The sequence below is a fragment of the Chaetodon auriga genome, chromosome 17, assembly GCF_051107435.1.
Source record: "Chaetodon auriga isolate fChaAug3 chromosome 17, fChaAug3.hap1, whole genome shotgun sequence".
NCBI classification, from domain to species: Eukaryota; Metazoa; Chordata; class Actinopteri; order Chaetodontiformes; family Chaetodontidae; genus Chaetodon; species Chaetodon auriga.
In genome coordinates, this window is record NC_135090.1 from 13,503,515 (window position 1) to 13,525,392 (window position 21,878).

General features: G+C 44.8%; 1 protein-coding gene across 2 annotated transcripts; it reads right to left on the bottom strand.

The window, feature by feature from the left end:
- Positions 1 to 660: 660 nt before the first annotated feature.
- zbtb10 (zinc finger and BTB domain containing 10) lies at positions 661 to 20,623 on the bottom strand. Of its 2 annotated transcripts, XM_076754380.1 has the most exons (5): positions 19,682 to 20,623; positions 11,532 to 12,564; positions 5,228 to 5,293; positions 2,706 to 2,881; positions 661 to 1,797 (listed from the first exon to the last, which is right to left on the bottom strand). In XM_076754380.1, the coding sequence occupies exons 1-5, from the start codon at positions 20,354 to 20,356 to the stop codon at positions 1,519 to 1,521; spliced, it is 2,229 nt and encodes a 742-aa protein (XP_076610495.1). In that variant the 5' UTR covers positions 20,357 to 20,623; the 3' UTR covers positions 661 to 1,518. The 2 variants fall into 2 exon arrangements, with proteins under 2 accessions (XP_076610495.1, XP_076610496.1); XM_076754381.1 differs by lacking the exon at positions 5,228 to 5,293 and having other exon boundaries at positions 19,682 to 20,610.
- Positions 20,624 to 21,878: the final 1,255 nt, after the last annotated feature.

The following is a 21,878-nucleotide window of genomic DNA, read 5'->3' on the forward strand; positions in this document are numbered from 1 at the left end:
GTGTTTTTCTACCTGGCAGACCTAAAAATAATAAAAACAAACTTACATCAAATTAAACCGCTGACATTTTGTATACCTTTTACACATGAAAAATGGAGTTCTCTCAGACTTAACACGTCACACACCATGATTTTTCTGCACACTTCTTCCCCCCCTCACAGCCAAGGTTCAAGTGATTCAAAATATATATACTGTATTTAATATATAACTCAGTACCAAATATAAACAAACGTATACAGGTATTGATGTCCACTTAGGTCCTCAAAACGTCAATTACAAGTACTGCCGGTAGTTCTACAAAATGGTATGTGTGTGTCTGTGTCTGTGTGTGTGTGTGCATTAAATAAAAGCTTAAAAACAATGGCAAAGCATACCTGATAGTCGCCGTAGCACAACAGTGTTCTATAGTTTGAGCTGATTACATATGTATAACTGAGTCAGTTTAAGCTTTATGATTATAAACATCATATATAGCCTGTAGGTCCAGTATTCTGCGACAAGCATTACAGCACCAAACGTTTCATCATTTGGCAAAATTCAAGCTTTAAGTGAAAGTCAAATGCTTTTGTTTAATAATAATAAAGTGTTACTGTGACGCCGTGATTTGTATAAAGCTAGCAATAACATTTCCCCTTGTACTTTCGCTTTTTTTTCTTTTTTCCCGCTTAACAAAACAAAACAGAAAAAACCTCACGTTGTCTTTTTTTTTTTCTTTCTTTTTTAAAGCGTATTCAGTAGTTTTTGTTTCCTGCTAAATCTTGGTGTGCGGTCTGTTTGGCACAATATCGCAGCCCTCTTAAATTAATCATAAATATGGCTGTGATACATTAGAGTCACAAAACAGATTTTTTGGTTCCAAGATTTGTGCAGGGCAAGAAAAAAATAATAATTAGAAAAGAATAATATAATAATATTGAGCGCATCTAAACAGGATCTACAGAGCAAGTTAAAAATCTTCCTGTGGACAATAATGCTCTTCTTCCGTGTACTTCTACAAGCACCAAGCAATATACTTTCAGATTGTGCAGAAAGCACCAGCCATTACTGTGCCTCTGCCTGCAGACAAAAACAACAGAAATAAAAATTATAGCATTTGATAAGACCATAATAACCTCTTTTCATAAATTAAATAATTAACGTTTCGCTTTTTTAGATGATTGGTCTACCCCAACTCTACATCACCACCCTGCCCTACTCGCCCCCCCAAAAACAGGAAATAAACATACATCACCAAAAACCTGATTCATCATATTATTTGTCGTTATTAATCTTTCTCTTGTGGGCGCTGGGCCCAGAGTTGGACACGTTTTAACAATAATAAAATCTGTACATCTTGGAGTTCCCATTCTACCAAAGCCTTTTTTTTTTAAATCCATCTCTTTGTCATATACTTGCACAATTAAGTAACCTCAAGGTTTGATAGCACTTTGGAGTTGATTGTTTACCAGCTAGTTTTTGTATACATATATTATAAACATCAACTTTTTTTCATTTTGTATCTCAAGCTTGTTAAAATTCTTAGTCCTCTTCCGGGGCAGCAACGGTGTTGCCCTCACCCCAATTTGATTGGTCGTTGTCGGTGGGTTCCTCCCCCTCCAGGTCCTCTCCGTCCTCGCCTTCGAAGTCTTCGTCGCGAGGAAACTCCATGCCCTCCATCGCCTGAGTGGCCTGGTGCGAGTCGGCGCAGTCCGCACACACGCCGTAGCGCCGCGAGCCGTGACGGATGCCGACGCTGGCCGCAAGCATGAAGATCTTCTTGCACACCATGCACTTGTACTTTTTGTCCTTCTTGTGCACCTGTAACAGGGATGAGGAGAGATGAGGCGAGGGTTGAGGAGATGAGATGAGGTGAGCAAATGTGCTTTTTTTGCTTTCTTACTGAGAGTTAGACAAGACAGATACCACACTCATATCTGCACCTACATATGAAGCTACCACTATGAACGCCAGTTAGCTTAGCATAGCATAGAGACTGGAAGCAGGTGGTAACACTGACTTTTCCACTCTATTTGTTACCTGTGGACAGAGCCAGGCTGGCTGTCTCGTCCTGCTTCCAGTCCTGAAGTTTAGCTCAGCTCATCAGCTGCTAATGCTAACAGTTTTTTAAGAGCAAAATTCAAGAACTTTCAAAGCACATAAAACAAACATTTTAGACGACTCCTCCACAGCAATAAAAGTGTGTTGTCACTGAGCGAGGTGCTGATCTTCTCATCCACCTTGCAGCAAGAAAGTGAATAAGCATATTTCCATGTCCGACTATTCCCTTATACATCAGGGTTTTCCCAAATATTCAAATATGGAGCAAGAAATCAGAGGTAGTACAGTCACAGGTTTTTCTACACAGTGAATTTGGATAGAAAATCAAAAACTGTTTTCCGCTAACCTCAGTCTGACACTCTGACACATCACCTGACTCCAATGACAAAGCTTCCTGATTTCTAAACAAAAGTCATGCGAGAAGATCTCACAAATCCACTTCTTTTGTACCACTCACTGACAGACTCCGAGATACTCCCTACATTGGAAAACAGATCATAGCTTTTAAACATCTTGTTGCGCTCACTCTCTGGAGCAGAAGGCTGCCAGACATAAGCCATAAGGTTCAGCGCAAAGATGTGAGGGTGGACAGAACGCCGGAGTGTTTGGCAGAAGATGGCGGCTGCACATAAAAGAGAGGAGAGGCTCCTGTGCATATGCAGACTCACCAGGGAATGTCTCTTTACGTGCTCACGGCGGGTGAACAGCTTGCCACAGATGTCGCAGCTGAAGGAGCGTACGCCCGAGTGGATGATCAGGTGCCTCTTGAGCGTGCGCCGGTGCTTGGCGATGTAGTTACAGTGGGGGCACTTGAGCTTATTGAGGGCTAGGTGTGAGGACTCGCCTGGATAGAGACAGAGAGAAACACAAGGTCAGAAACGGACACATTTATAGTAACATCGTGCTTCTTTTGCTTTCCATCCTACAAAAAAAAAAAAAAAAAAACAACTACAGTTGGCTCTCTGAGTGAAGTTTTAATTTGGCCGGAAGTTATTTGAACAAGCTGGAGATGGAGCAAGACAATGATCATAAAAGCTGCATTTGCATCTATAGATCCTTCCAATGAGAGAGGGGTGTGTCAGGAACCTACTGTATATCCTGTTTATCAAACACTGTGTTAGGATGCGGTAAGCATTAGAGAGAATAAGAAACCACAATCTGATGCATCGCAAAAAGCTCCTTCGGAGAAAGATCGCTCCAGAACTTTGTTAAACTGATGACTGAGGCGGCCATGTAAACTTCACCATCCAGCTCCATCACTGTTGCTAAGTAACTGGTGCTTGTCTGCAGTGACGTCGGAGGTCTCACCATGGCAATTTTAGAAAGGATACAGATTCATGTTTGCAGTGAATTCAAAGCAGCGATGAATCTGCCGTTGAAACTACATGACAGTAATAATGCAGTTTGGTGTAAGATCCTGATATAGAGACACAACTAACGGTTTAGTGAATGGGACTATTGAAGACCGCCTCCAATGAAAATCAAGTTTTTAACCTCGTTAACGTGTCCATAAGGTGTTTTTTATATGCTACATGACATATCCTGAAACACCCTGGCTGAGCATTTCCACTTGCTCTGGACCAATGACAGTGTCTCAAACACGGATTCAGACATATTTAAGGAACCAATCCCATCAACGTGTGAGGTGAAACGAGGGGAGTGAGAGGAGAAGCCATGTGTTGCTATGAATCCCTATTTTGCAAGCTGAGCTTCAATATTTTCAAATTTTTACGTGGAAAAACCTTCTAAATATGTAATTTTGACGAACAAAGGTGACTCTTTATGGGTTTAATCAACGCCTGGAGAGGAACTGTAACAGACGCTGTCAGTTTGCTGTTTCTGTGCACACGTTTGGAACATCGTTAGAAGAGCTGAACAAAACATCTAAAAACAAGAACACCACCATTATGTATCAAGCTTGGCTATCATACCACTGAACGACGAGAGCATATAGTTATACATGTTTTTTATTTCTGGAGCGGTCCTCACACCAGCCCCGTCTTCATTAACCCTCCTGAGATGTTTACGCTAGCGAGCTGCAGAGGACAGCTGGGCTTACAAATAAATAAGCAATCTATTGATTTTGAAAGGGCTCCTAGCACAGTGCTCGTCTTCACCGTTGAGAGCGGGGTGACAGGGCTGGGCCTTTTGTTTGAGCCGGGGACGACACAACAGAGGCGTTGTCAGGGCAGGTTGCTAGGGGGGGAAGAGGGAGGAGGGGGGAGGGTTGATGAGAAGCAGGTCACCTGTGTATTCCCGGTATGAGCGTGTATGCATGTGTGTGTCGTGCACAGCAGGCAAGCACCTTGTGGAAGTGCAACAAGCTGTTAGAGGTGAGGGATGAAATCTTCTGTCATGATACACACAGGGAACAGAAGGAGCCTGAAAACTGAGTCCTTCTTTGTCGTTTTTTCCCGATATTTTTAGATATAACCTTGCTGGTCTGGGACTTAATCTGACTGACCTTTCCTGTGTCCCCCCTCATGCTTTTTAATCTGCTGTCTCAACCCACAGCTCCACCCGTCCGTGCTGCCGATTCGTGTCAATCAAACGGCGACTCAGTGCCAGAACACTTCATTTCCAAAGATTTAACTGCTATACTTGTTCTCTGGGGTGTTCGCAGAGCTGTTTTACCACCATCCACCATTAGTTTTATACGTTTTCCAGCTCCTCTGTGGCCTTTGTGCAATGCACTATGGGAAAGCGATGTTCATCAATAGCGCACTCGTAAATTAAGTGTTTTGGTTTTTTTTAATGGTATGCATGCTGTCATTTTTCAGTACATTTCATTCTGACACTTGTGAACACACTGCATACTTGTATACATGCTTAGAGCTATCGTGTCACATGGGTTTGAGGAACTCAGCTTCATGTACTGGATGATGGCTGCCTACTGATGTGACGCATTGGCTTCCCCACCACCCATTTAAAGCACATTTGTGATTTTGGCCTATATAAATAAAGCTGACTGCTCATTCCCTGATCATCATTTGGCATAAAACGCCCATGTAGATCAACTAGCATTTAAATGCTGGTTGAACACGAGTCCTTATATAGAAATAAGGTGTGTGTCTGCTCTCCTAATCAAGGTGACATACTGACTGGACTGCCCACACTCATTTGAGAAGATGCATTTACTAAAATATCATCCCTGTTCTTTAGCTGAAGTCTAGAGAGTGCGGCGTCTTACCATTCTCCCAGGACTCCCCCTGCTGTAAGTCCTGGATGATGCTATACTGGATCTGATTGGCCAGCTCTGGGAAAGGGGGGAAGGGAGGGGGGTGGGGGGTGGGGATAAGAGAAGTGAGAGGGAGAAAGAGAGATGAGTGGTGGTTGAGAGCCTGGGAGGGGAAGGGGGGGTGCACACACACATATATACACCTCACAACGCCTCGTGTACACAACTAACCGACCCCCACATGAAACAATGGAAGTGTCAGTTAACACACACACACACACACACACACACACACACACACACACACACACACAAACAAACAGCCCTCTACTATATGTAAAGCAGTGTGATCCCCAGACTAGAGCAGAGCAACAAACTAATGGTGTAACCAGGGCTCCGGCAGGGAGGGGGTTAATTAGACAATGAGAGTCGAGCCCTAACACCGGCTCAGCTTACACTCCGCTTTTGTAAGCACTTGTGTGTGAGCACCTGTGTGTGTGTGTGTGTGTGTGTGTGTGTGTGTGTGTGTGTGTGTGTGTGTGTGTGTGTGTGTGTGTGTGTGTGTCCGGTTCCTCCAACATCAGTGCTTAGAGCCCATTAAAGACACACCCCTGTGTGTGTGTGTGTGTCCATTCTCCCTGGGTCAATATTTGGAATAGTGAGGACAGCTCCAGTGCATTAGAGTGGATTAGGGTGGGAAGGGACGGCCCCTGGCGGCTTTGCACCTCACAGGGATTGGGGAGGCTATTGTGTGTGGGTGTGCATGCTTAACAAGGACTAGTGTGTATGCAGATGTATTTCACCTGCTCTGCGTGTGTGTGTGTGTGTGTGTGTGTCTGTGTGCAGCACCCACCCTTTAAAACAATCCAACAGTCTTTGTTTGGAGAAGACCCAAGAATTTATTGGCCACGAGCGTTGGCTGTGGGCTCAGCTTGGCGAGAGCAGACAGCAATGGCAAAGTACTTATATCGCTGAAACTACCCTTCACTTTCAACAGTTATTTCCCAAAACACTCGCCTTCCTGTGACTCTGTAAACCGTCCAACACCAGCTGCCTCTTCAGCTCTGTGTGTCACCGCTTTGTCTTTTTTTGGCAAACCGTTACCAACAATTTCAAAATAAAATAGAAGCATTTGGAAGAAGAAGCAGGTATCAGCCATTCTCCGCTTTTAGCTTAATAAAGAAGCAGAAAATGAATCTGAAACTATTTGAGAATAACTCAATGGTTCAAGACATTTCCCAAGCGAAAAGCCACACGTGATCGGGGATGTACCGAACAGTTCAAAGCTTCATTCATAACACTGACATTCAAATTCTAAATAAATATTTGATTTGTCACAAGATTGTGACATTTATTGCAACTTCAATAACAGATACAGACAGAGAGAGGCGGCTGGATCAGAGCTCTAAACACATTTTGTTGACATTCGAAGTTTCATTCAAAAACCTCAGTAGAAGCTTCAAATGTTCAAAAAAGACCTTCTGAAAAGCCCAAGATTTGATGTTTCCAGCCTCTGAAATATGAAGACTTTCTGCGCTTGTCCCTTTAGAAAAGTGTAAACAGCACAGACGTCACACCGGGCTGTTTTCTAGCATTGTAAAAGACTAATATATGGAGAAAATAATCAGCAGATGAATCCATGAAGATAAAACTCGCCAGCTGCAGCCCTGAACACTTTATTAGTTGAACAACCTGCAGGACAAAAGCCAACAGACAAACATCAGAGCAGAACGACGACCACCATTTGGGCGGCTATGTTTCCATCCTTGGAGCATGCCCACACAGATCAAACTGAAGCCACATGAGTGACATCACCGTGGGAAACTGGGACAGATACTACTGGTGGATGACTGCTCATAGGCTCACAGAGAAACATGCAAGCAAACGATGACTAATGGTGCAAGAGGGGCCTCTTGTTTTAGCATGAGCGCCATCAAAAGATGCGGTTTTGGTGAAAGCTTGTGCCCACGAGCAAACTGCTCTGAGTCTCCTCTGCATGGCTGTGTGTGTATATCAACAACCTTAAAGACTAATCTAATAACCCACAGTAGATCATCCTCATTTTTGCTTTGTAAAGCAATATTTCAGTAAAGCGTGTCCGACGTGTTAAACATCATGTGACGCGCATATCCAGAGCAAGTCGCAACAAATAAGCACTATGTGCAATACAAGACTAATGAAGCCTAGACGGCAGGGAGGCTGTGGGAAAAGCTTGGAGACAAGTGACATTCTGTCCATGAACGGTGCTCCATCATCGTTATGGAACTGTGGGCTGAAAAAATGTGGTTTTAAGCACTCTGAATTGCAGTAAACCCTTTGAGATACATTCAGTGACAGCAGCTTCCTACCCACGTGCTATCATTATGACTTCATCACAACTGTAGTTGACATCTTATAAATTCATTCATTCACCCGCAATCACAGATTTTTGAGGGTTACGCTAGTTAAGAAGCTATCACAAAGGACACTTTACCCCCAGATAACAAGCCAAAACCAATGTCAGTGGAAAAGCTTGCCGAAAAAGACGAGTCTTAAGTTTAGATTTAGCATCTGAAACAGACTCAGCGTCGCAGATTGAGGAAGGGAAGCTCACATCAACGTATATATGGCTCTCCTTTCCTCTTAAAGGAAACCGAGAAACTACTTGGAAAGCACTTTTCTTATAAACTGAACGAAAACTGGAAGTGGAAAAGCTGTATACGGTATGAGATCACCGGTACACAACCCACAGAAGTGAAAGCAACTTCTGACCTTTAATGTGTAACCATGTTGTTCATTTCTAGTGAAGTAAAATAAGAAATAGGGCATCAAAGCCCTCCTCTCACCCCGACATCAAACAGCATCCAGATAACGTGTTGCACATTTCTGCCTCTCGCACATGTGAAACTACAGCGTCGATCAGTTCTTGACTATTACTGCAATAAGTGATTTGACGGTTAACGCTGGGATAAGCTTATTTTTCCGTGATTCCATCTACATGCACATATCTCGACAATTCCTAGGTCTTCGAAAGGCTAAATATTCACAGATCTATGTTTAAACTGTAAACTTAAAGTATACTGTATGAATGAATTCCATGGTTTGGAGGTAAATGAACTGTTGAATACAAAACTATAATTTAAGGGCAAACCGTCGCCTTGAAACCTTTTACTGTGACTAACAGCCTACTTGAAGCCTTAACCGTATCTTTATTTGGAAACGCAGTATACATTAAATAGAGACATGGAGCCAAACAACAAAGCTGCATGAAGAGAAGAAGCTTGGAGAGTTCTCACACATGCAGACAAACTCTTACAGTGAGCGTCTCTTTAGGCTATTACAACACCCTGGATCACTCCATGCACACATTAAAAGAGCCCTGTGAGGAGTTGGAGGCACTAAGAGCATTCAAGTGCATTTAGGGAGGCCTGGGGGGAGAAATGTTTCCCCTGCTTTCTTCATTTTCCTGCATTAGGGATGGCTTCTCTCTCTCTCTCTCACACTCACACACACACACACACACAAAATGTAGTCCTCTCTCTCTTTCTACACACACTGTGTGCCTCACACCCCCCCCGCTGTCCATACCACTCCACTTAATACATGATATCATTATGGTTATATGGAGTGCCATGCTTAATGGGGCCGACAGAAGGAGAAGGCTGGAGATACAGTGGAGTTACTAAGAGCGCTACGCTGTCTGCGGACAGGACGGACGCAAGTTAGAGGGGAAGAGGAAGAGAGATGAGTGAAAAAGTTTTATCTGGCAAGACTGATTGAACGAGTGAATGCCACTTAAAACAAGGTGGTTTTTTTGCCAACCACACCATTTCATGTGGGTTTAAAAGTGAATCTAGGAGAGGACGGTTTATCTATTTTTATCTCCAGCTCACTTTAAATATTGACATTTCATTATTCTCTACTATAGAACATTATAACAGATTGATCCAGCTCATTAAAGTCATTGAATTGAACTGAACTGAATGCAGTTGAACTGAACCTTGCAGATCGTCTGATCTTTCCTTTAGAGCAAGTCTCTGCAGCGATGTGGCAACACGTCTCTGTGCTGAGACAAAGCACTCCAGGTGGGCGTAACTTTGGTAAGCCCCCTGCTCTGGAGTGATTAGTGGAGATCACGGCTGGGAGTGACTCACTTGTTGGCAATGCACAGCAAGTTAAAACCTTGATAAACAAATATCCCTGCTGTTAGGTGTAACAGCAGGACGTTGATCAAAAAGCTGGAAAATCTGTGGTGGGCTCATGAAAATCGTGATCGCGCCTGTGTTTCCCGTTTCAGGCGGCCACAGCTTAGTTTATTAGGACTGAATTACACCTGTGATCGTGGGTGTGACGCGAGGTGGGTGGTGCCCCGGTTTCATCAGTGTCTGCAACGACGTGGATTTTGCAACACCGTCATTACTTTGAAATGTTTTTGCATATTAAAAAAACAACACGAAAGTCTTGATCTGGTCCCACCATCCGAGGAAGTGAAGACCCAGCAGATTAACTTGATGGAAACTTCTCCACAACAACAACTGGAAAACTCTTAGGCTATATGGGTATGCTAATATGCCATTTTGAGGGCCAGTGCAGAGCAGGATGCCCTTCAAAACTGAAGCTCAAGGATGGATCGACGCCAACTTCAAACTTAAACTGGAAAAATGAGGCACAGTCAACAGACAGCGTTTGAACATTAAGCTTCATTTGAATCCAATCAAATGACCAGAGCAGTAGGCTGGATGTGGGCAGCCGTTTTTTCACGTTGGACTGCTGGTTTTAGTGTGACATGAAATCCACCTCCGCTGCATCAGAATGCCGGTGTTACACTGACTATTGTACTTATATAACATACTTATATAATCTTCCAGTACTAGATTAAATTATGCAAAATTGTATAGGCTGGAGTACTGCAAAGAGAGGATCAAACACTGAAGCCATGTGAAAACATAAAGGCTCAGACATGCTTTCTGCAGACACATGGATGATGACATTTACTCCATGTGGACCAAAGCAGACCCTCACAGGTACCAGGAAAGTATGAAGTAGGACTAAAGCTTGGTTTAGGCTTCGGCGTCGCGGCGACGCCGTACCTACGGCGTACACCCTACGCCGTCACTGAGCATTCGTAGTTCTGCGTCGAGGGAACGCGTTGCTCCGCAATTCACCGCCAAGCCGCTAGGGGGGTGCGGCTGTGTCTTTGTATGGTTTCGGGGGGCTCTTGCTGCCGCGAAGAGGAGTTGTAGCGGTGGTCGTACTTGCGTACCTCCTCGATAATTCTTTATTCGGCTTGGTCCAGTTTTTCTTGTAGCTCTCACCACAGAAACTTTGAAAATGGCGGTGTTGTTGTGCTGCGACCATAGGGCTGCGACTGAACCGAAAATTACGTTCTGAACGGACCAATCACAGTCCTCGACGTTCACGTCACTACGCGTCGACGCGACGCGTAGTCAGGATTTTTTGGAGGTGCGCGTCAGGCTACGGCGTAGGGTCCGCGTAGGGGTCTGCGTCGACGGCGTAGGTACGGCGTCGCCGCGACGCAGAAGCCTAAACCAAGCTTAAGGGTGATCCTCTTCAGCCCCACTGACCCCCTAGTGGTTGAATGATTACAGATGTGTGGTGTGGGGACTATTTCATTTTAAATACACATTTTTCCAAAGCTATTAAATATGACAAGTTAAATGCGGGGATACATACATAGAAAACATTTTGATGCAATGGTGCAGCCATAGAAACACAGTGTCTGGATTTGCGTGAGCATCATTAAGCTCCAAGTCAGTGTTGGAAGCTAGCTAATGATGCTACCTGATATAACCGGTTATGTTTCTGAAACTATAGCCGCAGCTTCAGGGTAAGTTTGCAGACATAAATGCAATGCATGTAAAAAGCAGTAAGCAGGAATGCACATCTACATCGACAAGTGCACAGGGCCATTCACCTTGTTTACTGCTATTCTTCCTTGACCTTGGCCATGCTGTTGAGCTTCATGCACTAGGGGCTACTTAAACATGCAAAACACGTTTAACTGTAGCCGCTACATTGGTGTGTAAAATGCAATACAGAGGCCCCAATGTAACAGAGCTTTCCATACATAATGTAGGAAAATATGTATCTCTATATCATATATAGCGATGTTACATTCAAGTGATCACGACATCATATGTCACAAAAACTCTGTATGTGCCTCTCTTCCTCTCTTTTACTTACAGTGAGTATACAGTGTGACTAATAGGAATAAGAAGTTCATGATTTGAATGGGAAATCCATGCATATATTAAAGGGGAAAGGACTCAGGTGGAGAGTGTGTGTGTATACTTAGGGTTACGAGTGTGTTTCATACCAGCATTTTCCGAGAGGGAGGAGAAGTCCTCTCTGGGGTAGGAGGCCGAGGGCTGGATGAACATCCCCTCGTCAAATCCCTCTTCAGGCTCTGGTGGAAAGTTGTACACAAACCGCCGCGTGGTGGTCTGTTTTTTCCTCCGTCCGCTTCCAGCCGCAGCGTCTGGTGCCTCTCGCTTTATTGCTGCGGGAGCTGCTGCAGCGCCACCTGTGGCTGGCTCGTTCCAGACGAACACCTGCACCTGGCCACTCGCCGCCCGTGTTTCATTGGTCTCTGCTGAATCAGACGAGTTGTCGTTGTGGTGGGCCCAGCTACCAGAGGCTCCGGGGGTCACCAGGGCACAGCCCTCACCCCCTACCACCGTCACTTCTATATCACTGTTCTCCTCCTTCACCCTGCCGCCTTCGTCTTCTTCTTCCATCGCTTCCTTTCCTTGGTTGTTGCTGGCCTTGATGGACAGCTTCGACAGGATGCTCGTGGCCCAGAAGTTGCTCGGCTTCCGGTCCGACCCTCTCTGTCCCTCTTTGGCCACCATCTGCCTCTTGTTGTAGTCCACCACCACTGAATCAGGAGCCTCCTGCTTGATGCTGATATTCAGGGCATCCTTTATAAAAGCCCTGCACGAGTGGACAACTTCTGTCATCTGGAGGTAACTAGCAACAGACATCACCTCAATGGCATTTTGGCTTGTGAGCAGCAGATTCCCGGAGTAGAGAAAGTCGAGGATAACTGAGAAGCCCTGCACAGCAGCGACATCCAGGTGCGTGACCGTGGCCTGGTCCTGGGCCTCGCCCTTGGTCAGACAGTAGAGGGTTTTGAAGTAGCGGCTTCCCGCCACCAGGATGTTCTTGTGTGCGCGGAACACCTGGCCTGAGACAACTATGTTGACGTCACAGAGGATGCCACTTTTGCGTTGCTTGTCCAGCTCCTGGAGAAGCTGGTAACAGTAGGAGTTCTCATTGGGCTTGCTGCGGTAGTCTTCCTCTGAGCAGTTAGTGGAGGGGCTGGTGTTGTCTGAGGGCCTCACCATCTCCTTTTACATGAGAGAGAAGAAGACAGAGACACATTAATGCAGAAGATTTGTGTGCTCACCCAAGTCATTTGAAAAAGAAATCACTAATGTATTTCTACTCAAATACATTCCCCTTCCTGTAACTCTGTCTTTACATAATACACACACACATATACACCCTCTGGGCTCTCAGTGTGACACTGACGCACCTGCCCTAGGGGCGAAACAGGTTTGACAGGCTTCTCTTATGGGGGAGGTGGTAAAGAGGCGATGAAAGGCACGTCACTTTTAGGCTGCCTAATATTACACAGCCTTATAATACGTAAACCCCTCTCCTCAATCAAACTTTAAACTCCACAACCAGAGATTAACCCCTGGAAACTGTGATTTAATATGTAAAGGCAAAATATTTTCCTCGTAGTTATACATAAAGAGAAATCCACCGCATAATTAATAATTTGCCACACTTTCCAAAATGCGCTTCTACACCAGAGAACGTGTCCAGGTGTGTTTGTGTTTCAGTCGGTGGAGAAATTGGCATCACTTCTTGCCTGAGCTGACTATTATTTGTGCGACTGCTGCAGAAGTAGCAATAGCAAACAGAAACCTTTGCTCAGCAGAGCTGCTATGAAAACATTATGCCTACTTTTTCTCTTCATGTGTTCAGATATCCATACAAAAACATTCACCTCTCTAATAAAGGGAAACAGAAATGCAGGCGCCATCATCTATGGCTTTTTTTTTTGTTTTATCTATAAGACCACTGTCCATCAAGGCTCCCATTTTTTCATCTTCTGAGTTTTTAATTTCCTTCAAAGCAACAGCGAGGAATTTGTTTTATGAATTTGCCAGAAGCACAGTATAAGACTTAATTTCTAGCAACACTAGAGAATGTCTTGGTTTTACCTCTAGACAAAGACAGATGTTTATTTTTTCACTATTAATGATTACCCTTTCCAGTTTGGCTTTAGTCATCAGCCCCAAAGCTCTACGGGAAAGTTGCAGCAAGATTCATGATTTTACTCACATTTAGCTTCTGTACAGTAAAATGATCTGCTTACTTTAACGTGGAAGCTAGATGTAAAACGGGCCATAATTAGACCTGGAGGAGGGCCGACAAGTGTCCAAAGCAGGACACACAACGTGGCTGTAAAATGGGAGGGGAACTGGCAGAAGCATAGAACAACCCTGTAACAGCCCCACTCCTCCTCCCCTGTTCCCCCCTTAACAGGGCAACAGGCCAGCCTGGTACGGAGCAGAGGAGAGGGGAGTATATGCACATGTGTGTGCGTGCGGTTACATATGCAAAAAATACCTGTCTTGACTTATATGCATGCATGCACACAGACAAACACATAACCCAATAATTTTTTTTAAATGCGTATAAAGCCTGCATATGCAGAAGTGGATGTTATAGTTTATAGTTTTCAGTTATGTTTTACCCTCAACACACACATGCAGCAGCATACATCTCCGGCTCATTTTAGAATTGCACAGCAGATGTCCTAATCCAGAATAATTCACATTGCTCGAGCCCTGCATTTTTGCCCCCACCCACCACCATCTCTCGTGCACACACATGCATGTGTACACACACACACACACACACACACTCACACACACACACAGCTGGGGTTTCAGCTCGAGTAATTCAGATTAAATCCATTTCTCTGAGGTCCCCACCCAGCCCCCACCCCCTACTCCCTCCACACTGTAGCTCTTGTCCAGGGCACACAGGATAGTATAGGGGGGCTTATCATCCTCTGCCACAGCTGGAGGGGAAGAGATGGAGAGCGATGGGCTGGGATGAAATGACAGGGAGAAAGAGGCAGAGACAGAGACGGGGGAAAGTCGATGTACTTTGCAGGCTAGAAGAAATAAAAGGGAGGACAGAAGGACAGAACATAACAGACAAGAGAGCAGAACGGTAGAGCTCTGACCGAGAAAAAAGCAGAAACACAGCTGATAGAATAAAGTGTGAAAAGAAGATGAGAAATGGTTGCGGCATAAAAGAGAAAAGCCTGATAACACACGCACAAAGAAAACGAGAGAGCATGAGGCAGGGATCGGGAGAGCGAGACCTTGAGCCTCGACAAAAAGGGCGGAGGAGAAAATGTGGAGCAGAGGGAGCCGGAAAGCCAGCGTGATAGAGAGAAGGAGTTGGGTCACCCCATTTTAGCCTTCACAATAGCTAGTTCTCCCCGAGGCTCATTGTCCACTCACTGTGGGCCTTTGTGAAAGGGCTCGGCACTCACTCTCTTATTACACAGCATCTCCCACTCACAAGCATAGAAAGGAGCAAGGGTGCATGTGGGTGGGGTGAGAGGAGAAAAATTATTCCATGATATACACATCAAAGCCTCTGGACGGGCATGGTCATCATGTTGAGTACTGTGGTGGAATATATTGTTGTGGTGGAGGGCAAGAGTGCTATCACAACAAGAGGAATGGATATGCTTCAGAGTTAGATTGTCAGTGGTTGGACTCAGCTTTTGTCACTTTGCTTTGGTCTTCTGCTCTCCTCTTTTAATAGGTTGAGACCCAACAAGCTTTCAACTTGCCAAGCTAACCAGAAAATGAAATTATGTCCGGCATCCGACAACAAAACTAACCGTGAAGATGGTGAGGTTTGAACAGAAAAAAGAGCCGTGTTAGAAATATCAGAACTCCCAGTACCTGGGAATTTGCAGACCTGTTTTATCATTTCCACTAACTAACCATCCCACCCCCAAATCCCATGACTCCCCAACAGCTTTCATCCATTACACATAGCGAGGCAATGGGCCAGAGAGGTAAGACTTTGCCTGGCAGTTTTGATACGAGGTGTGTGTGTGTGTGTATGTGCTTATTGGAGTCAGGCTAGGACAGCCTGGTACTGGATAAGTTGCTCCATACTGGCCTCATCAGCAACATCATCCTTTCTCCAGATGTGCCACGTGTGAGCTGGGGCTTAGAGAACCAGCAGACCAACCCTGCACAGCAGATGCTGGAGGCAAAAACCAGCCTCAGCCAACAGAGAATGTGGGGACAATATCAACCTCCCCCAGTCATGACGTGGCTAGCTTTTTATTCGAGCCAGAGAGGTAGGGGTGGAAGAATGAAAAGCAGAAAGAGTGTGCGAGGGAATCAAAGAGGGAGCTGGGGAAGAAGAATCCTTTGATCTGAGTCTAACATGGATGCTTCAAAATCTAGAGTAAATGGCCAATAAGAATTGATTTACAGGTGGATTAAACAAACCAAGATGGTCATAACTTCAAGCTTACTGAAGCACAGTCAGACAGAGCTCTTCACGGCTTGTGTGATATAGCACTGTCCCCATGCAACAAAATGACCCACTGGAGCCACTTTTTGTTTACATTTTACACATGTCTGCCTATATCCCCTCACTCATCTACCCCCACCCATCATCAAGCCAGTCCCATGACCTGCCCAACCCTGAGGCCATCTCCGGCAGTCCCTCACCAGCTCCCCACATCTACTGTATCCTTCCCTCAATCCCCCCCTCCTCACCCAACCCGTCTGTCCCCAGATGCTAGAACAATACCGCAGTGTGCGTTTGGCCCAAGGTGTGGGAGGGCTGTACCGAGTGTCTCCCAGCCTCCTAACAATGCTCTGACAGAAGAGGCAAAGGGGTGGTGGGGGGGAACAAGGAGAGGGTAGAGTCACTGACGGATTCAACAAGAAGAATTCTGCCTCTGGCTCCACCCCACCCCATCCCCCTGACCTGTGGCCCCCAATAAACATCCCATCTATCTGGCAGACACTAGTCTGCAATGGGTGGGTCTCCCTTCCCATTCAGGGGGACGCACTCGGTATGGACTAAAATGAGGGGGTGAAAAAGACTTAAGCCTCGTTCACACATGCAGTCTATCCCTGAAATGTTCAGGAACATTTCCTGCAGAAAAAAATGCCAGTACGGCTGTGTTGTGAATGACAGCAGTAACACTGCAGGGACAGGCACATAAATCTCATGAAAGACAAGGAGCAAGCAAACCAATCACAAGACTCCACCGATGGCGTATTTGAGGCCACACCTTGTTTATGGTTAGTAGATCATGAAAAAACATTATTTGTTGCGCAAGCTTGTTGGATATTAAATACATTTCAAGAGCAAGTTCCTAAAAATAATAGGGGACGTCTTCCACCATGTACACCTACATCTGGCCTTGCAGTTCTTCTTCTATTGTGGTTGGCATCAGTAAGTGTTGCATTACCCTCACCTACAGGACTGTCCCTTGCGTCATCGATTCCAGCATTGCCATGGCATGCGTGAAAAGGTACAAGACGGAAAGATTCCAGATTATAGCTGCATGTGTGACTAGTGAAAATCACGAGCGGTGCCTGAAAGGTTATAGCAGTAATTTACTGAGAACTATCTCAATTCTGAATTAAGTGAAGTGCTGGGTTATCTTATCTTACACCCTATGTCGACCAACAAAGTGTTGCAGGGAAAACAATTGTTTGGCTGTCAAACTCAATGGGATAATCCAGTTTGGATATTGCAGGAGTTGAGCGAATGGGTGTCTGTATTACAGATGGAAATAAAATTTGCTTATTGACGTTCAAACAAAGAACTAAAAAGAGAGAGATAAGAAAGCGCATGCGTGGGTGAGCGAGACAGAAGGAGTGCACAGAGAGGCTGGATGTGGAGAACTGAAACTAACTTAGTGCAACCTTAGTGCAGTAATTATGCAATGTACCTCTGTGTGTTATGATGTGCAGCTGTAGAATAGAGTCTCTGTACATGGTGATGACAAGGGATTACTCTGTGACAGCAAATGTGGGTTTGACACATAACCTTTTGTCAGTTTGTGAACAATGGAAACAACTGTTTCTCCAGAATTAAATTGACTTATATATGTCCCAAATATGTGATCTCATATTTGATCTAAGGGAACCACTGCTCTACTTTGCCTCATCTTAACCTTTTACCAGTGAGCAGAGGGAACAATCTGAGCACAAGACAGCCTCTAGAAAATTAAGGACAACGGCCCCCTTCTCCAAGGAGACCCACATTCACCACAGCTGCCCTGGTGTGCTAAGGCTAATTGAGTTAGCTTTAACGAATGCAGCAGAGGCCTGACTAACGTCAGGAATGGGTGGATAGAACAAGACGTTGCCTCGTAACACCATAATTCCCCTTTAATGTGCTGCCTCACAATGCTGCCTTGCTTAACATGCACTGCGGCTCATTATCTCAACGGTGGCGTATATGTGGCGATTACAGTTTTATTCAAGAGGCAGCCTAGTAATCTTAGGAACATCAAAAACGGCAAAAAAAAAAAAAAAATTCAATTTTCATTTCCAATAGTGCAGCAATGGGACTGTATCCTCCCAGCTCTATTCTTCATGAGGAAATGGCCTGGATAACCTCTCAGTGCAGTGTCTGGGGTCCTTGTTGCTAGGGAAAAGCCACACCAAGCCCCTAATCCACTCCTACTGCTCTCCTTGCCAATTAGAGATGTACACAAGTTAGTGGATAGCTTTAAGTCATTCTGATTAGTGATTGCGTGTGCAAAGGAAGGAACTAAATGTAGTAGTGCAATCCTCTTCACTCACAAATTAGAGTCAAATAGCACCCCGCTCTTAATTCCCCTGACAGCTCAGACCATTGTCAGAATAGGAGGTCGGATGTGGCAATGTACAAGACGAGTAAACAGTAAGCTTTTTTTTTTTTTTTTAAATATAGGATTGATGAGAGAAATGCCCTTTGACACCAGGTTGTTCGGGGGAAATATGCACTCCCTGTTTTTATGAGGTCTCTGAAACAGCACCGGAGAAATGTTGTCTACACTGCAATAAAAATAATGAACCAATAAAAAGACCTCATGCACATCAATAAAGACAGGGTTCAGCTAGTATAAAACTGGCTTTGCTGTTTCAAATTAAAAGCATTCAGTACACTGATTCTGTCAATATTTTAAACCTACCTCACGCGTAGATTAACAACATAGTGTTTGGGATGTCAATTTAATAAAGCGGGGTAATTTTCCAGTTAGTGAGGTTTCAGTCTTGTGCATACAGGGTGGGGGCTTAATTGTAAAATGTGGCCCAAAGGTAAAACACTAGCACCCATTAATTCAGAATTATGTGGATGGCAGGGTCAGGTGATGCCATGTCATTCTATTTACTGACATCTATTTCACTCATTCATGCCTGTTCAAGCAGTTGCATATGGGCCGGGCAAGCTGTCAGGCTCCGGGCAACAAGATTTACTCCTCTCCTCATGTCCAGCCCTGCAAGTGACACCATCTATGGATTTTTGGGGGTCATTCTAGCACAATGCCTCTAATTTAGCTGCCCAAAGGGAGGAGGAGGTGGAGGAGGAAGAAATGCGCCAGAGGTCACCCGAGACTGCGAGCCTGCAAGAAAGGCCAAGAAGCGAGGAGGGGGAAGGGTGGGTAGGGGTGCGGTTCCCCAAAGGCTGTTAGGGTCGAGCCCTTGCCATTGTGTGACCTCTAGCAAGCTAGCAATCAAGACAGCTGCTGATGCAACAAAAGGGTGTGCTGTACAGTGTGCAGGTTAAAAAAAAAAAAAAAGCTAATATACTACCAATTTCCATTACTTTTTAATGACTTGTCGGACCATTCAAAAGTATTAAGAGTTATTGTGACATGCAAACAATGCCCCATCCAAAGGCACAGCCTCCGGTGTGGTAGTCGCTAGCAGGTGTCATACTGGAGCAGGTTGAAGCGTATAACTTGACTGATGAGTGGACAGACGCTCAGTTTTTGGTCGTAAGCTGAATCAGAGAGATTCGTCTCACTCACACTGCAAAGTGATTCAGTGTGTTGTGCCGTTCAGTAACTCAGATAGTCGAGATTAGCTTCGCTAGGGGCTTTCCACCACCGTCACTGGCCATCTACCTCCGGCTAGACAGCAAAGCTACAAGGGGCTAGTTGGCTAAGCTAGTTGTTAGCTCAGGTTAGCAGGCTGATGCTAGCTAATCAGCCAGGAGAGGGGATTGTGAAGCTTAGGTAATGGCCTATTTTCGCTTTCGCTGTGTTTTAAAGTTGTAGAAACTGTCGCTAACAGTGATAAAACATAACAGATAATGGCATATGTTATTACAAACGTGTGACAGGTACTTAATGCTACGTAAGTGAGCGAAATCGTCATGGACTTGAGCTAACGTTACCTGTTTGGTGGGGTCATTTCTCCCGTGCTCAGAAGACAGGTGATGTCTCAGCAGCAAGGCCCGTTTGTAGTTGCGACTGCCTTTGACAAGCTCGTCGCTGTTTTTAGTGGCAATGTTGTGACACCAGGAACAGGACATGAGTCCCGTCTCCTGGCAAAATTTTAGCCATGGAAATTCTTGCAACCACGAAGCATGGAATAGTGAGTGTTTCTGAAGCAACGTCTGCGGTCTCATCTCTACCCCAGATTTCCTGGATCCCGTCTCGCCTCCGGTCGCACCGCTTCCCGACTCCTGGCCGTCGGCGTTGTTGGGACCGTTCCCCGCTGTTAAGCTACTCCCCTCCCTGGACCCGTCCTCTCCTTCCACCGAGCCGACACGATCGTCGCCGTCCCCGGCTGCCCAGCTACCCCCTTCCGGGTCCTCTTCTTCCTCCGCCTCGGGTTCCGTGCTATCGCTGACAGACCCAGCGCCCTCCACTCTCTTCTGCGATGATCCGTTTGCCCCCAGATCCCTGTCCTCCTCTTGATCCGGCCTGTTCCCGTTAAATTGTCGGTCTTGACAGGCCGGGGCCTCCCAGCTGTTACAGTTCCCCCCACCGATACCGCTGGAACCCGTTAACCCAGCTAATCCACCTCCTCGGAAAGCCAGCGACCTGCGGTTTCTCTCACCGGACATTTTTCTTAATATATATTAGAATCTTCACTTTCTCAACAGTATCCCCCTCCGACAAAAATAATGTGTTCGTATAGATGTATTTTCCGAAAGAGATGGACCGTCGTCGTTTCTTTTCTCCGCTTTGGCCCTCCCGGTGAGAGTATGTAGGTTATGCGGAAATAAATAAAGGTTTTAAACGCATAATGAATTTCAGGGTTCTCGCTGCGTCCGCGCAGGCCCCGCAGAGGTCGAATGGCAACGACTTTCCTCCCCACAATGCACCTCGACCAGAGAAAGGGGGGTTGGAGAGGGAGGGGGCGGCTTTTAAAGGAAGATGGGGGTGCTGTTGATCAGCAAGGGGTCTTTTGTGTTTGAGGGCTGCACCCATTTTCCGCATGCTTTTCATCTTTTGACTTCGCTTGTCTTCTCAGCCCATAAATGCTGACTTACGTGCCCCACTTTAGCCTTTCGCTAATCGGGGTAACCATTATGCTCCTGTCATATTTCTATGGGAATTCTATCACAACTTCCTCTCTGTCGATATCATTTTATTGCATTTTTATTTCATTTATAAAAGATAAATATTTACAATAAAAGGTGTGTATTAAAATGAAAATATAAAAATCTTTAAACTAGATTACATATAAATTCTCTCTATACGTATAAATATACAGTATATTAATATACTACACATATATAAATATGCATGTGTGTGAATTTCTGATATTTACTTAAAATAAAAAATGTTTATTAATATTCCATTACATTAGTATTAACACTCCTTTACAGTAACAGAACCTTTCCTTGTCCAAAGCATACAAGCATAATAGTATGTCACCATTAGATGATTGTTTATAGTATATTCATTGTTTCTATTTCTTATCCAATGATATATATGTTAACTAATAAATGAATATATGCAATTTTATAATAATAAAAGACACGTATGACTTTTGTAAAGCCATGTGATGTGTGATCGTTTGGATATGAAATTGGCATCCCTCAGAGACTACTAAGATACTATAGCCTAGAGAAAAGTATTCTAACATATCAACATGTGTCTTAAGTCTGTCTGTTCCCTGTCTTCATGATTAAGTCCAGCAGGTGGCACTCTATCATGTGAACGTCTATGTCTGTCTCGGTGTGTGTGATGCCTGACATACTTGGGTGTATAGTTTCAGTTCTGCCCAATTAATGGCTTTGCACACAGTGTGCGAACAAGAGTGGGATTTAACCCAGGTTTTGATTACAATGAAGTGGGGGTTGTGCATCCAGCTGTAGTGGTTAAATTCCCAGGGGGTTAATAAGGTATGCCATGTACAATTAGTGTATCTATTTATTGCTCCAGCTCAAACAAGCATTGGCTATCAACTTGACATAACCACTGGAATAAATTTGACAAATTCAATTGCCCTGCAAAATAGGACAGTGTATGTCAAGCTATTCTCTAAGGTATTAAATAAATGAATAAGCCTTGCAGGTATCAGTGATTGAGTTTCTGCCACTGCTATGCCTTCAGCTACCTAATAAATCATTGACAATA

What these genes read in the sequence shown, in the direction of transcription:
- zbtb10 (XM_076754380.1), bottom strand. Translation starts at nt 20,356, where the DNA reads ATGTCCGGTGAGAGAAACCGCAGGTCGCTGGCTTTCCGAGGAGGTGGA. An exon ending in CTCCCTCTCGGAAAATGCTG is followed by an intron (nt 5,294 to 11,531) that starts GTATGAAACACA and finishes CCCCTTTCCCAG; the next exon opens with AGCTGGCCAATCAGATCCAG. An exon ending in ACGTAAAGAGACATTCCCTG is followed by an intron (nt 1,798 to 2,705) that starts GTGAGTCTGCAT and finishes TCCCTGTTACAG; the next exon opens with GTGCACAAGAAGGACAAAAA.